The 12,897-nt window shown below is 47.6% G+C and overlaps 1 protein-coding gene across 1 annotated transcript in view; it reads left to right on the forward strand.

Annotated features, from left to right (window-relative positions):
* The first annotated feature begins 2,471 nt into the window (after positions 1-2,471).
* FREM2 (FRAS1 related extracellular matrix 2) overlaps positions 2,472-12,897 on the forward strand; it is a 140,196-nt gene continuing 129,770 nt past the window's right edge. The window contains exon 1 of the mRNA XM_037377789.1: positions 2,472-7,723. Within this exon, the coding sequence (XP_037233686.1) occupies positions 2,566-7,723 (5,158 nt within the window). The 5' untranslated portion in view covers positions 2,472-2,565. The remainder of the gene's footprint in view (positions 7,724-12,897) is intronic.

The raw sequence follows: 12,897 nt of genomic DNA on the forward strand, positions 1-12,897 counted from the left end.
AAAGAGATGTCCCAGATACGATCTCTTGATAAACACCACAAAACATATCGGACTGAGTTTAACAAAGAAGAGATTGCTCCATTACAAATGTGGTTAAAACACATCATCATTAAAAAGAAAATATTTTAAAGGTACATGTTTACCTGCTATCCCTAATAGTCTAAAAACATTAAGAATTGAAAAAAAAAAGCGCACTTTTCATTAGATACTTTATTTTTTTTCTTCTGCTAGAACAACAGCAAAAAAAAGCTAGCTATTTGTAAGTGATTTATTACCCTTTTCACTAAGGCTTTCTACACACACATGCATGTATACACATAGACACATCGTTTGAGTGACAATCTCTGAAAAAGGGAATTTATTTGGAAAAAAAGGAAAATATGTATCTCTTTAAGAGAATAAATCAAAAGATTTCTGCTGAACATTGGTTCTGTAAAACTTCATTTTACTACAGCCTAAATTTGTAATCAAACTTAGGTGTTATGCATTTCTTTGGTAAGTTAAGCTATGCATGCCCATGCAGGCAGACATGCCTTCAAAACACCCCAATGCTACCTTAAATCTCTGTGTTGGGTCATTTGCTTTTGGTTGTTGGGTGGTTGGTGCATTGGTTTTCTTTTTATTTGTTTTAAAACAGAACACAGGATTTGACACTAGACCATTATACCTGGGCAATTCCAACCACCCTATCCTGAATATTGCCGTCTCTGACAAGAAGAGATATTCACACTACGTTTGTGAAACTATGGGAGATCGTTGTTCCTGGCACTCAAATTTTTCTACTGAATTACCTTCCTTTGAGGCCTAAATCAGACATTAACTTGCTGAAATCCAGGGTGAATGCCTCATAAGGGTAGAGAAATGGTATTAGCGTTGCTTAACTTACTCGGTATCTGACTACTAGAACTACAACCTCCTGCAGCAGCATCCAAGTCATAATTCAGTGTAGGCTTGTTTAACAAAATAGCTTTCTGCAGTTTTCCACAGGTACGTCAGTAATAGAATATAAAAGTATCTCACAAATTACAACAATCCAGTTATGTAGAGCAGTTGTCCACTGATGTCCTCCTCCCCCAAACCAAGCTGAATTATTTGTTGGAATGAACACTGAGATGTAAACATGGCTGACTGCCCACTTTTGAAATTCCAAATTCAGGTTTTTCATACAGAAAACAAGATCACCTGCCGTAAAGTTGCTCCACCACTGAAGGGTAACGTCAAAGGTTATTTTAAAAGAAGGCATCACAAATTTGTACCAGGTCATTTCCAAACTGCCTTGGGTCACCTTTGAATCTGCCCCCTTTTTAGTATTTTATGATTTTCTGTTCTTAGAAACGTGTTTGGGGTTTTTTTGGTTGTTGTTTTGGTTTTGTTTTTTTTTTTTTCTTTTAAACAGACTCTGGTTCACATTTCATTAACAAGAAAGAATTTTAGCAGCTGTGAGACAAGATGAATAAAACCTGAGAGCCTGCCATTAGGGATTTTCAAAGGCAAGCAACTCCTGCAAGCTCAGGCTCTTACTAATATGCCTTTAACTGCAGACACAAGATGGCAGGAATACTGTGAAGCTTTTATTCACCAGTGCTGCGACTAGTCACCTCCGAGGAATGAAACTGGATATCAGCTAATGTATTTTGCCCCGGAGATATTTATCCGCCTTCTTTCTGGCGCGCAGCAGGGCGGTGGCGGCAGCAGGTCCCCGCGCCACCGCCCCCAGCCGCGGCCCCGGGGCGCTGCCCCTCGCGTCACCCGCCGCGCCGTCCCTCGGGCACCTTTGTCCCCCCCCGGCCCCCGTTAACCCGGCTCGGCTCTGGGGCAACACCCCTCCTGTTGCCCGCGGGAACCGGGCCACCGCCATCGCTGCCGGCCCGCGCCCGCCTGCCGCCCCGTACCCTGAGGGGAAGGGAAGCCCCGAGCCCTCCCCGGCGGCCGCGGGGGGACAGCCCCGCTCTAACTGCCCCAGGAGCCGGGGACTGGAGGCGAGAGCGGGGAGGCTCCGTGCGGGGGTGGTGGGGAGGGGCGGTGCCCTCCCGCTGCCCCCCGGGGCTGGCGGAGGTGCGTTCCCGCCGCCCTGCGCAAGCTGCACCGCCCTCTCCGCGACACGGGGGCTCTGGGCGATCCGCGGCGCCTCTCCCGCGGGGGCTGCCGGCAAGGCGAGCGGCGGCGCCCGCCTCCCCCTCCCGCCCCGTCCCCGCGCAGCCAGCGCCGCGCCCGGCGCTCTCCCGGCGCCTTCTCCTCAACAACCTGTTGAGGGGTCGGCGGAGGGAGGGGGAGGCTGTCCCCCACTACCTTGCGTGATTGGCATCCCGCTCTGTCCAATCGCGCCAGCCGGCCTCTCCCCCCGCGGGTGCCTATTGGCCGCTCGGAGGTACCGGGCAGGACTTCGCGGCTCGCGGGGCTCCCCTCCGGAGCGGGGCGCGCTCTTCTCAGACCGCAGCGTGTGCGTGAGGCGAGCGGGTCGGGGAGGGCGGTGTCGGCGGCGGGAGCGCGGCCGCCACTCGGCCCCTGCGGAGCGCGCACGCCGCTGCCGGGGGCTCCCGGCGCTTCGCTCCGCCGGCAAGGACGATGCAGGCTCTCCCCGCCGCGCCGCGGCGGCTGCCGGCCGGCTGGCTGCTGCTGGCCGGCTGCCTCTGGCTGGGGGCGCCGGAGCCGCCGGCAGGCAGCGGCGCGGTCTCCTCGCCGTGGGCGCCGGAGGCGGCCGCCGTGGTGGTGGCCAACCGCGGGCTACGGGTGCCCCTGGGCCGCTCCGCCTGGCTGGACCCCGCGCGGGACCTGGTGCTGCAGGTGCAGCCAGGTGACCGGTGCCACCTCACCGTGCTGGACGAGGACCCGCTGTGGCAGCGGCCGGGCCGCCTGAGCCCCCGGCGCTTCCCCTGCGACTTCGGGGCCCGCGAGGTGCAGTACGCCCACCTGGGCGGCCGCAGCCCCGCGCGGGACCGCGTCCGCCTGCAGCTGCGCTACGACTCGCCGAGCCGCGCCCTGGTGCTGCCCCTGGTGCTGGAGGTGGAGGTGCTCTTCACCCAGCTGGAGATCGTCACCCGCAACCTGCCCCTCACCGTGGAGCGCCTGCGGGGCACCAGCAACCCGCTGGACGCCCGCAGCCTGGAGTTCGCCTTCGAGCCGGGCCGGCAGCGCTGCCGGGTGGGGCTGCTGCCGCCGCTGGCCGGGCTGCCCCGCTACGGAGAGATCCTCAACTACCCAGCCGCGGCGGCCGCGGCGACGCCGCCGGCCGCGGGTGGGGAGGCGGCGGGGGGCGGCCCGGTGCCCACCTCCATGTGGGACTGCGAGGAGTTCCTGCGCCTGGGGCTGCGCTACCGGCACACGGCGGCCGGCGGCTCCCCCAACCGCGACCTGGTGCCGCTGGTGGCGGAGCTGCGGGAGGCGGCGGGCGGCGGGGCGCTGCTGAAGCGCGAGTACTTCCAGGTGCTGGTGCGTATCCGGGCCGGGACTGAGAACGTGGCCCCCAAACCCAGCTTCCTTGCCATGCTGATGATGGAGGTGGACCAGTTTGTCCTCACCGCCCTCACGCCCGACATGCTGTCAGCTGAGGATGCCGAGTCACCGCCGGACCTGCTGCTCTTCAACATCACCTCTCCCTTTGGCCCCGGTCAGGGCCACATGGTCAGCACAGACGACCGGAGCTTGCCTGTCTCCTCCTTCAGCCAGCGGGACGTGAGGGAGCTGCGCATCGCCTACCAGCCACCCACGGAAGACTCAGATCGGGAGCGGCTCTTTGAGCTCGAGCTGGAGGTACTGGATCCGGAGGGTGCTGCCTCAGAGCCTTTCGCCTTTGTGATTGTGGTGAAGCCCATGAACACCCTGGCACCTGTGGTGACCCGCAACACGGGCCTTGTGCTCTACGAGGGGCAGTCACGGCCTCTCTCAGGCCCGGGTCCCAGCCCCAACCTGGTGATCAGTGACGAGGATGACCTTGAACAGGTGCGGGTGAGTGTGGTGGCAGGGCTGAGACACGGCCACCTCACTCTCCTGCAGGACACCCCTGTGCCTGCTGCCCCTCGTAAACACTTCACAGTGGCTGAGCTGGCAGCAGGCCTGGTCATTTACCAGCATGACGGCAGCGAGTCTCCACTCAGTGACAACCTGGTGCTGCGGCTGGAAGATGGTGGCTCTCGCCACCGTGTTGAGTTCCTTTTCCCCATTACCCTGGTGCCCACCGATGACCAGCCACCCCTACTCAATGCTAACACAGGGCTGGCCATGGCTGAGGGTGAAACAGTGCCCATCACCACCCGTGCTCTTAGCGCCACTGACATTGACTCGCAGGATGCCATCCTGCTCTTCACAGTGGAGTCTGGCCCCACTGCTGGGCAGCTCCTCCTCCGTCAAGCACAGCCACCTCCTGGCTGGGAGGAGGAGGAGGAAGATGAGGCCTTTTCTTGGAGGAGGGTGCAAGGTTTAGCAGGGAGCTCCCTAATCTATGAAAAGCCAGTAAGAGAGTGGCTGCAGCAGGACATTGTGGAGGGGCGTCTCTTTTACCACCACTTTGGGCCTCACAGCCCTGGCCCTGGGGTTGTGTTAGACCAATTCATCTTTAGAGTCCAGGATGACAATGACCCACCCAACCGCTCTGGGCCACAGACTTTTGTAATTCGAGTACATCCCATAGACAGGTTAGCCCCAGAGCTGCACAGTGGCAGCAGCCTGCACTTAATAGTTGCAGAGCAGCAGGTGACCCCACTGCGGAGGAAGCACTTATGTTACACAGATCAGGATTCAGGGGACCGTGAACTTCGCTACACGATAACCCAGCCCCCCACTGACACTGACACTAACCACCCTCCAGATGTATATGGTGCCCGCCTGGGATCCCTTGTGCTGACTGAGGATCACTCTGTGGAAGTTACCCACTTCACCCAAGCCCAGATCAATCATCACAAGATCTCGTACCGTCCTCCGCAGGAAGAACTGGGGGTGGCTCCTCATTTGATTCAGTTTCAGTATCAAGTGCAAGATGCAGCTGGCAATGCAGCTGAAGGGACTTTCACCATCTACCTGCAACCTGTGGATAACCAGCCTCCTGAAATCACTAACACTGGCTTCACTTTGCCTGAGGGAGGCAGCCATGTTCTTAGTCCAACTGAGCTGGATGCCACTGACACGGACACTGAACTTGCCCATCTCAGATTTATCCTGACCCAGGCTCCTCGGTATGGCCAGTTGCAGCTTTCTGGGTACAGTTTGATTCCAGGAGGTGTCTTTGGCCTGGAGGATATCAGACAAGGGAGGGTGGTGTATGTGCACAGTGGAGCTGAGACCAACAGTGATACCTGCAAGCTTGATGTGACTGATGGTGTTCATTTTGTGCCAATCACACTGAAAATGAATGTGCACCCAGTTGATGATGAGGTTCCTACACTACGGTTGCCCCCAGGCACCCTTGGTTCCTACCTGGATGTGCTGGAGAATGGTGTGGCTGAAATCACCGCGAATGTCATTCAGGGTACAGATGAGGATACAGATGACTTAATGTTGACCTTCATTGTAGAGGATCCTCCTCAGCATGGGAACATCCTGGTCCAAGGGGTGCCTGCAGAGAAATTTTCCCAGAGAGATCTGCTGGATGGTGCTGTAGTATATGCTCACACTGGTGGTGAAATAGGCCTTCTGCCCAAAGAAGATACCTTCAACCTTACCTTGTCTGACCTATCTGAGGAGTGGAGCATCAGGGGCAATGTTGTTCAAGGAGTTTCAGTCTTGGTGACCATTCTTCCTGTTGACAGTCAAGCCCCAGAGATTTTTCTAGGGGAGCAGTTCAGGGTAATGGAAGGTGACAAACAGGTCATTACTCCTGCTCACCTCAGGGCTGAAGATGTGGATACTCCACGTGATGATGTACTCTGCACCATTGTTGCTCAGCCCACATCTGGGTATGTAGAGAACATCTCTCCAGCCCCAGGATCTGAAAGATCCAGAGCAGGTGTGGCTATAAGTGCTTTTACTTTAAAAGACCTCCGTCAAAGGCATATTTTTTATGTCCAAAGTATACATAAGGGTGTAGAGCCTGTTGAAGACAGGTTTGCTTTCCGCTGTTCTGATGGCATTAACTTTTCCCAAAGGCACTTTTTCCCCATTGTCATTATGCCGATCAACGATGAAGAGCCTGAAATTTTTGTGCGAGAATTTGTTGTGATGGAAGGCATGAGCCTGGTTATTGATACCCCTATCCTTAATGCAGTTGATGCAGACATGCCTGCTGATGAGTTAATGTTCACAATCACCAGGCTTCCCAGGCATGGCCACATTGTGAACCAGCTGGTCAATGGAACTGTCCTAGTGGAAAGTTTCACCTTGGATCAGGTAACAGAGAGCTCCAACATACTCTATGAGCACGATGACTCTGAGACAAAGGAGGACAGTTTTGAGGTGAAACTCACAGATGGTAAACATACTGTCAGGAAAACAGTACTCATCATGGTTATTCCTGTAGATGATGAGACACCCAGAATGGCCATCAATGATGGTTTGGAGATTGAAATAGGGGAAACTAAAACTATTCATAACAGAATATTGAAGGCTACTGACCTGGATTCTGAAGACAAAACCTTGACGTATATTATAAGATATGGGCCAGGACAAGGCCTCTTACAGAGAATAAAGCCCTCAGGTGGAGTAGAGAATATCACCCTGGGGATGAACTTCACCCAAGAGGAAGTGGATAGAAACTTAATTCAATATATGCATTTTGGCCGAGAAGGAATTCGTGATCTCATCAAGTTTGATGTGACAGATGGAATAAATCCTCTCATTGACCGCTACTTTTATGTGACAATAGGTAGCATTGATATTGTCTTTCCAGATGTAATCAGCAAAGGAGTTTCTTTGAAGGAAGGAGGGAAGGTAACCCTTACTACTGATTTGCTTAGCACCAGTGACCTTAATAGTCCAGATGAGAACTTAGTTTTCACTATTACCAGAGCACCTGTTCGTGGTCATCTTGAATGTACAGATGAGCCTGGGGTACCCATCTCCACTTTTACTCAACTCCTATTAGCAGGCAATAAAGTCTATTACATTCACACTTCAGAAGATGAGGTGAAAATGGACAGCTTTGAGTTTGAGGTGACTGATGGCTATAACCCTGTATTTCGTACTTTCAGAATTTCTATCAGTGATGTGGACAATAAGAAACCTGTTGTCACAATCCATAACCTGGTGGTGACTGAAAATGAATACAAACTGATAACCCCTTTTGAACTGACTGCAGAAGACAGAGATACACCCGATGCTTTGCTAAAATTTATCATCACACAAATACCAGTTCATGGTCAGATCATGTTTAATAACTCCAAACCAGTCACCACCTTCACTAAACAAGATCTAAATGAAAATCTAATCAGCTACAAACATGATGGGACAGAATCAATTGAGGATAGCTTCTCTTTCACTGTTACAGATGGCACTCATACTGATTTCTATGTCTTCCCCAACACTGTGTTTGAAACAAGGAAACCTCAGACTATGAAGATTCGAGTAATGGCTGTGGACAACAGTGTACCTCAAATTGTAATAAATAAGGGTGCTCAGACTCTCCGTCTTCTGGCCACAGGTCACATTGGGTTTCAGATTACCAACAAGGTGCTCAGAGTGGAAGACAGGGACAGTTTACACGTTACCCTTAAGATCAGAATTACAGAGGCTCCACGCCATGGCTTCCTGATCCACCTGGGGAAAGGCAACCATAGCATCAGCCAGTTCACCCAAGGTATTACAATACAATGCAATGCTTTCTTTAGATCCCTGGAAACATGCTTTTTCATGCTAAACTCTATAATAATTGATGGGAGAAACTTTCCAACAGTGAGCTTATTTATAATGGCTTTATTACTTTTTATTTCTGTTTATTATTTATTGTGTCTATGACAGCTTTAAATAGGAAAGGGGGTCTACTGGATAAACACTGAATGAAGGAGCATCTTCGCTTTGCAGAGCTTACAGTCCAAATAACTGTGATTTGGACTTCCTGTCAGTGATAGAAGTTTGTATAACAGCATTGGGCTGCACATGGTTCCAGATCTTTAGAGGCTGAGTGCCTTCTTTAAACAGTTTTATTTAGAAAATGCTACAGGAGTGGCCAAGCTATTCTTAACTAATGGTCATACCATGGTATCAGTTGCTATACAGTCTGAGCACACTTAACTGTAAAAGCAAAATCATTTCCCAAACATGAGGAAATAATATGAGTGCATTTGTTGCCTTAATTACACAAATCTTAACCACAAAACGTTTGTGGTAAATTAAAATGTAATGTAAATGTTTTACAATTATGTCAGTGGTACTTACTTTTTACATGGAACTAAAATGCTAGGTGGTATAAGTAGAATGAAAACCACACGTGCTGTATGTTCTGAAATAAAGCCTCAACACAGGGCTATGAGGTAACCTAAAACAGGAAGCATTAGCTGTTCTCCAGGGAATTTTTTATGTTACTTTGCAGTGAGTTAATAGCTTGTTAATTAACAATGAAATGAAGTTTCTTGGAGCCTTCTGCAGCTGTGGACTTGGAGACAGCACAACAGCATAGAGACTCAAAGTTAAAGGGGCTCAGGCAGGCTGGGCTGTGTAGGTGGTAAGGCTAGAGGTGAATGCTTGTAGTTGGCTGTATTTCATTTCACAGAGCCCATACTGGCATGTGTCCCGTGTTACAGTCTCGGCTGTAGTGATGTTCTTGTCAGATATACTAAATGTTGCAAACAGGCCTGATGAGCTTTTGAATGGCTGGGTTGCCCTGAGGTTTGCAGCGTCAGTGCAAAAAAGAGGTGGAGGAGGGACTAAACCATGTCTAAGCTTTGGGAACCACCACAGCTCCTTAAATGTAAGGCTTCAGTAGTGAACTGTGAGTAGTATCAAGAATATTGTCAGAATAAGTGAGAAACAGATGAGAATGGGAGTAAGCAAATAAAGAGATTATCACTTCTTTAGTGGGTTTCTCTTAACATTGGAGAACATAGAATTATTGAGTGAGTGTTTCTTGAAAGCAGACTGATGCATAGCACAGTGATATCCCGTTTTTTTCACGGAGGCAGGGCACTCAGGATAGGTACATATTCCGTTCTTTTTTGTGCCATGTGGCCAGGCATACATTTTTAGCCAGATGACCAAACTGAAGTTGCTACTTGGCTTTCAATTGGCAGTCTGACCATGTGGCATGCTCACTGATCTGCATGCAGGCTTTCTTAATATCCCAGGACTGCCCGAGCTGGGTGAAAAGCCTGCAACCCTTAGGGAAAAATTGTTTTTAAAGCTAGTGAAGATTCCCACAAAGTGATATAACTTCACAGGTTCCCTGACAGTACTGGCATAAGCACTCGTAATTTCTGTTATGAGTGTTTTTAAGAAATACAGATTTTTTCAATAATTTTGTCCTTTGGCCTCTATGAGTGAATACCTCCTGAGTATCTGTGTGTTATTTCTGTGGTATCTCTTTTCTCAACTTCCTGAATGCTTTTTATAATGTTTTGTATTTTATGAAGCAAACACATAAAAATGTCTTAGGAATGCAGGGCCAAGCACTTGAAGGAGAAGAGGTGTCTGGAAAGGCTGTGTGAAAGGCAGAAAGCATCAGGCTCATGCAGGGATAATACATCTGCCGAGGACAGGAAAAGAGAACTTGCTGGAAGTCGTAGAGCAACTTGGGAGTGAAAGTCAGGGATCTTTCCCTGCACTGTCTTTTCCTTTCCCTTTTTCCTCAGATGCTGTCTTGTCTGCAGCTGCTTTGGGTATGGGAGAGGTTGTGAGTGGCAGGGAGACTGAAATACTTGGCTGAACCTAGAAGGCTACAGTTTTGAGAAGTAATGTGAGACACAGAGGTCATATGTAGACTAAGCTGCATACTTAAAGCTCTCTGGGCGTAGTTCACTATTGTCCCTCACCTTGTGGCCCACTACCATTAATGTGCAAAGCACTGTCAAATCCAGAGTAGTGAATTTATGCATATTTCATGCTTCTGCTATGCTGAAACAAATAATTACCTATTATTGTTCATGATAGGAGTAAACAAGACCAGTTTTGTCATATTCTTAATGTTCCTAATATAAGTGCAGATTTTGCAACCAGCCATGAGTAGTAGTGTTGACTTTTGGATGCTCCTGTATTGATTGTTGGACCTGCTGTTATACACTTTATTTTTATGTTTTTATGTCCTCCCTTTTTAAGGGTTCTATGCTGCCATGCAGGGCAACTTCTTACAAAATGCTGAATAGTTCCAGTTTCGTTAACGTGCGGGTCATGATAGGGCTTGTAAAAAACATCATTACAGTCCTCCAATTTATGTTGGAAGGGACCTCTGGAGGTCATTTGTCCAAGCTTTACTGAAAACTGGGCCAGCTTTGAAGTCATGTAAATGAGGCTGTTCAGGGTCACATGCAGATCAATTTTGAAAGCTGCTCAATAGTTTGTGAGGTCCATCCTAATACTCTACCACCTCACACTCCAGTTCCTTGGATTTGGGTATGTGGTTGTATGAACAGGCAGCCTGACCACTTTGAGCAAGATAACATTGATGAAACAAGATTCATTGTGTGCAAGCAGCTTAAGCGGTTTGTTTTTTCAGATTGCCTGTAACTGAGAGGGCAGAGTGATTGTTTAGCAAACAGCTTTCTGCCTCATGCTTGAGATTAATTTTCAGTATCTGCCTGGTGCTAGAAAGGAAATTAGCCTAGCTTGCCAGATGAGCTAAAAGCCTCCAGTCAAAGTGTGGTTGTGCACAATATAGTATGTCCAGGAGATTTGTTGTGTATTTTGTTCAGGAACAACCAGTGCAGATCTTTCCAATTAATATACTTCAAATATTTCTGCCACAAGTAGGTAATCTTTTGCTTGTGAGGCTCATAGAGTTGATTTGGATTGCTCAAAGGGGTTATTAGAGTATGGAAGAATTAACTTCTTGATAAAAGGTCCCTGGATTCTGCAAATAGTTGGTGCTTTTTATTCTTTTCTATTTAATTGTTAAAATAATCTGAATAAGAGACAGGCAAGTGACAGTAGCAAAATAAAATATTCTTAAAATGCATTAAGCAGTTTCTAAGTTTATTCAAGTACTACCTGTTACTTCACACTACACCTGAAAACAGCACTTTTAATTCATTATTATTTCTTTGTGCTTTGTATGTACAATTTGGTGATAGTAAATGCAGAGAAAACGTAAAGAAAAACACTTGCCACATGGTAATTTCTAGTCTAGTGCTGTCCTAGGGCAAAAATATACACAAAGAATAGTGTGCATGCATAATCATACTGCACTCACCTCTGCAAGTCAGGGCTGGAATTTGTTCATAGCAGATATTCATTAAGATTAGATAATTTGTTTAAAAGTAGGGAAAGTCTGTTAGGGAACTACAAAGTCTTTCACATTTAAAAAGCTTCAGTGGTATATAACAAGTAGGTAGGTAGCTGATGTCACAAAGTGTGATGGACTGCAGAGCACTGCTTTGGGAGGCCCCAGTCCCACACGAGTAGGTTTGTAAGGGGCAGGTCACATCCCACAGCTCTGCAGGTGTGCTGAGGGAAGGTGGCAGGGAAGGAGTAGTGGAGAGTAAGGATCTGCCTTGGCAATAACATAGCTAGGTTGATGTATCAGCACTCCATGTAGCCTCCTGAGGCCAAAGGTATCCACATGGCTACTCCTGCCAAATACACAAGCCAAATCACTTGCAAGCAGTGATTTTATTCAACATTCACTCCTGATAATGCTTTTTATCATCTTTGTTAGGCAAGTGTTTTCAGAGAGGCAAGTGAACTATGTTGTGAAGTGCATTTGTTTCTTAAATAATATATAGTAATGTATGTAGCCTTTAATAATCATATCAGTTTTACAGAATTTTAAATTATAAACCCCAGTGTAGTGGAAATAATTGTGGGGGTTTTTTTAAACTGAAAATTATGTTGGATGGATTTCAAAATTGTGTTGGAGAATTCCAATATCAGATGAATATTTAGCAGGCACTGTAGTTATACAGTAATGAATTATGCTTACAACTAGACAAATTTTAATATAACTAGCATAACGTAATCAACTGTGAAAGAAGAGCATAGAATTGCTCAAGTGACTCTGAACATATTCTTAATGAACAGAAAACAGGTCATTCCTTTGCAATTCTTTTGACAAAATTAAGATGTTTGGATGACGAGGGGCTTTTTTTGATGAGGTGGCCCTGGTCCTGCAAACACTGGCTCAAGTACTTATCTTTATGTGTGTTGGAACCATGGAGTTTGATAAGGCTACCCACATGGGCAGAGCTGAGTATTTGTGCAAGTGTTTGCAGGATGAAAGATTTATTTGCTCCGCTGGCATGAAGAGGCATTTGCGTCCTCTTTACAGCCCCATGAATTTTTGATCTTTAACTTTCAAACATTTATGGAAGAGATTCTTCAGTGACATATATTTCCTGATAATGCTCTTAACTTGTTTGCCCTGGAAGATGCCTGGCTACTTTTGGAACTGAGGATTTTGAGGAGCTCTAACAAAAGTGCTTTTGGCTTCTTTTTACTAATGCATCTGGCTAACATGGGAGGAGAACTTGGGTGGTACTTCAGCTCTACTTGAACGCTATTAATTTCTATCACTTTTTCTTAAAATGTGTATCAGACATGGATTTTTACCAACAACAGTCTTTCAAAGGAAGTGACAAAAATTGGTTTTCATTTCTCACCACTACTCAAGAAAACCAAAAAAACACAATAGTAATATTTCTTTACCTTTTACATACTTTCTTTGCTGTAATTGATGATTCAGAATTGTGCACTGAAGTTTTTCTTGCTGAAGTCTTGTCTGTCTGATTGCACCTGTTTGGGTTCTTAAAAGAGCCGATCACACTAAGTGTTTGAGCGCTATTTATGATGGTTCATATAGATTATATGCCATGTCCTTTGAAAACATGC

The sequence above is a fragment of the Falco rusticolus genome, chromosome 2 (genome assembly GCF_015220075.1).
Source record: "Falco rusticolus isolate bFalRus1 chromosome 2, bFalRus1.pri, whole genome shotgun sequence".
Classification (NCBI taxonomy): Eukaryota; Metazoa; Chordata; class Aves; order Falconiformes; family Falconidae; genus Falco; species Falco rusticolus.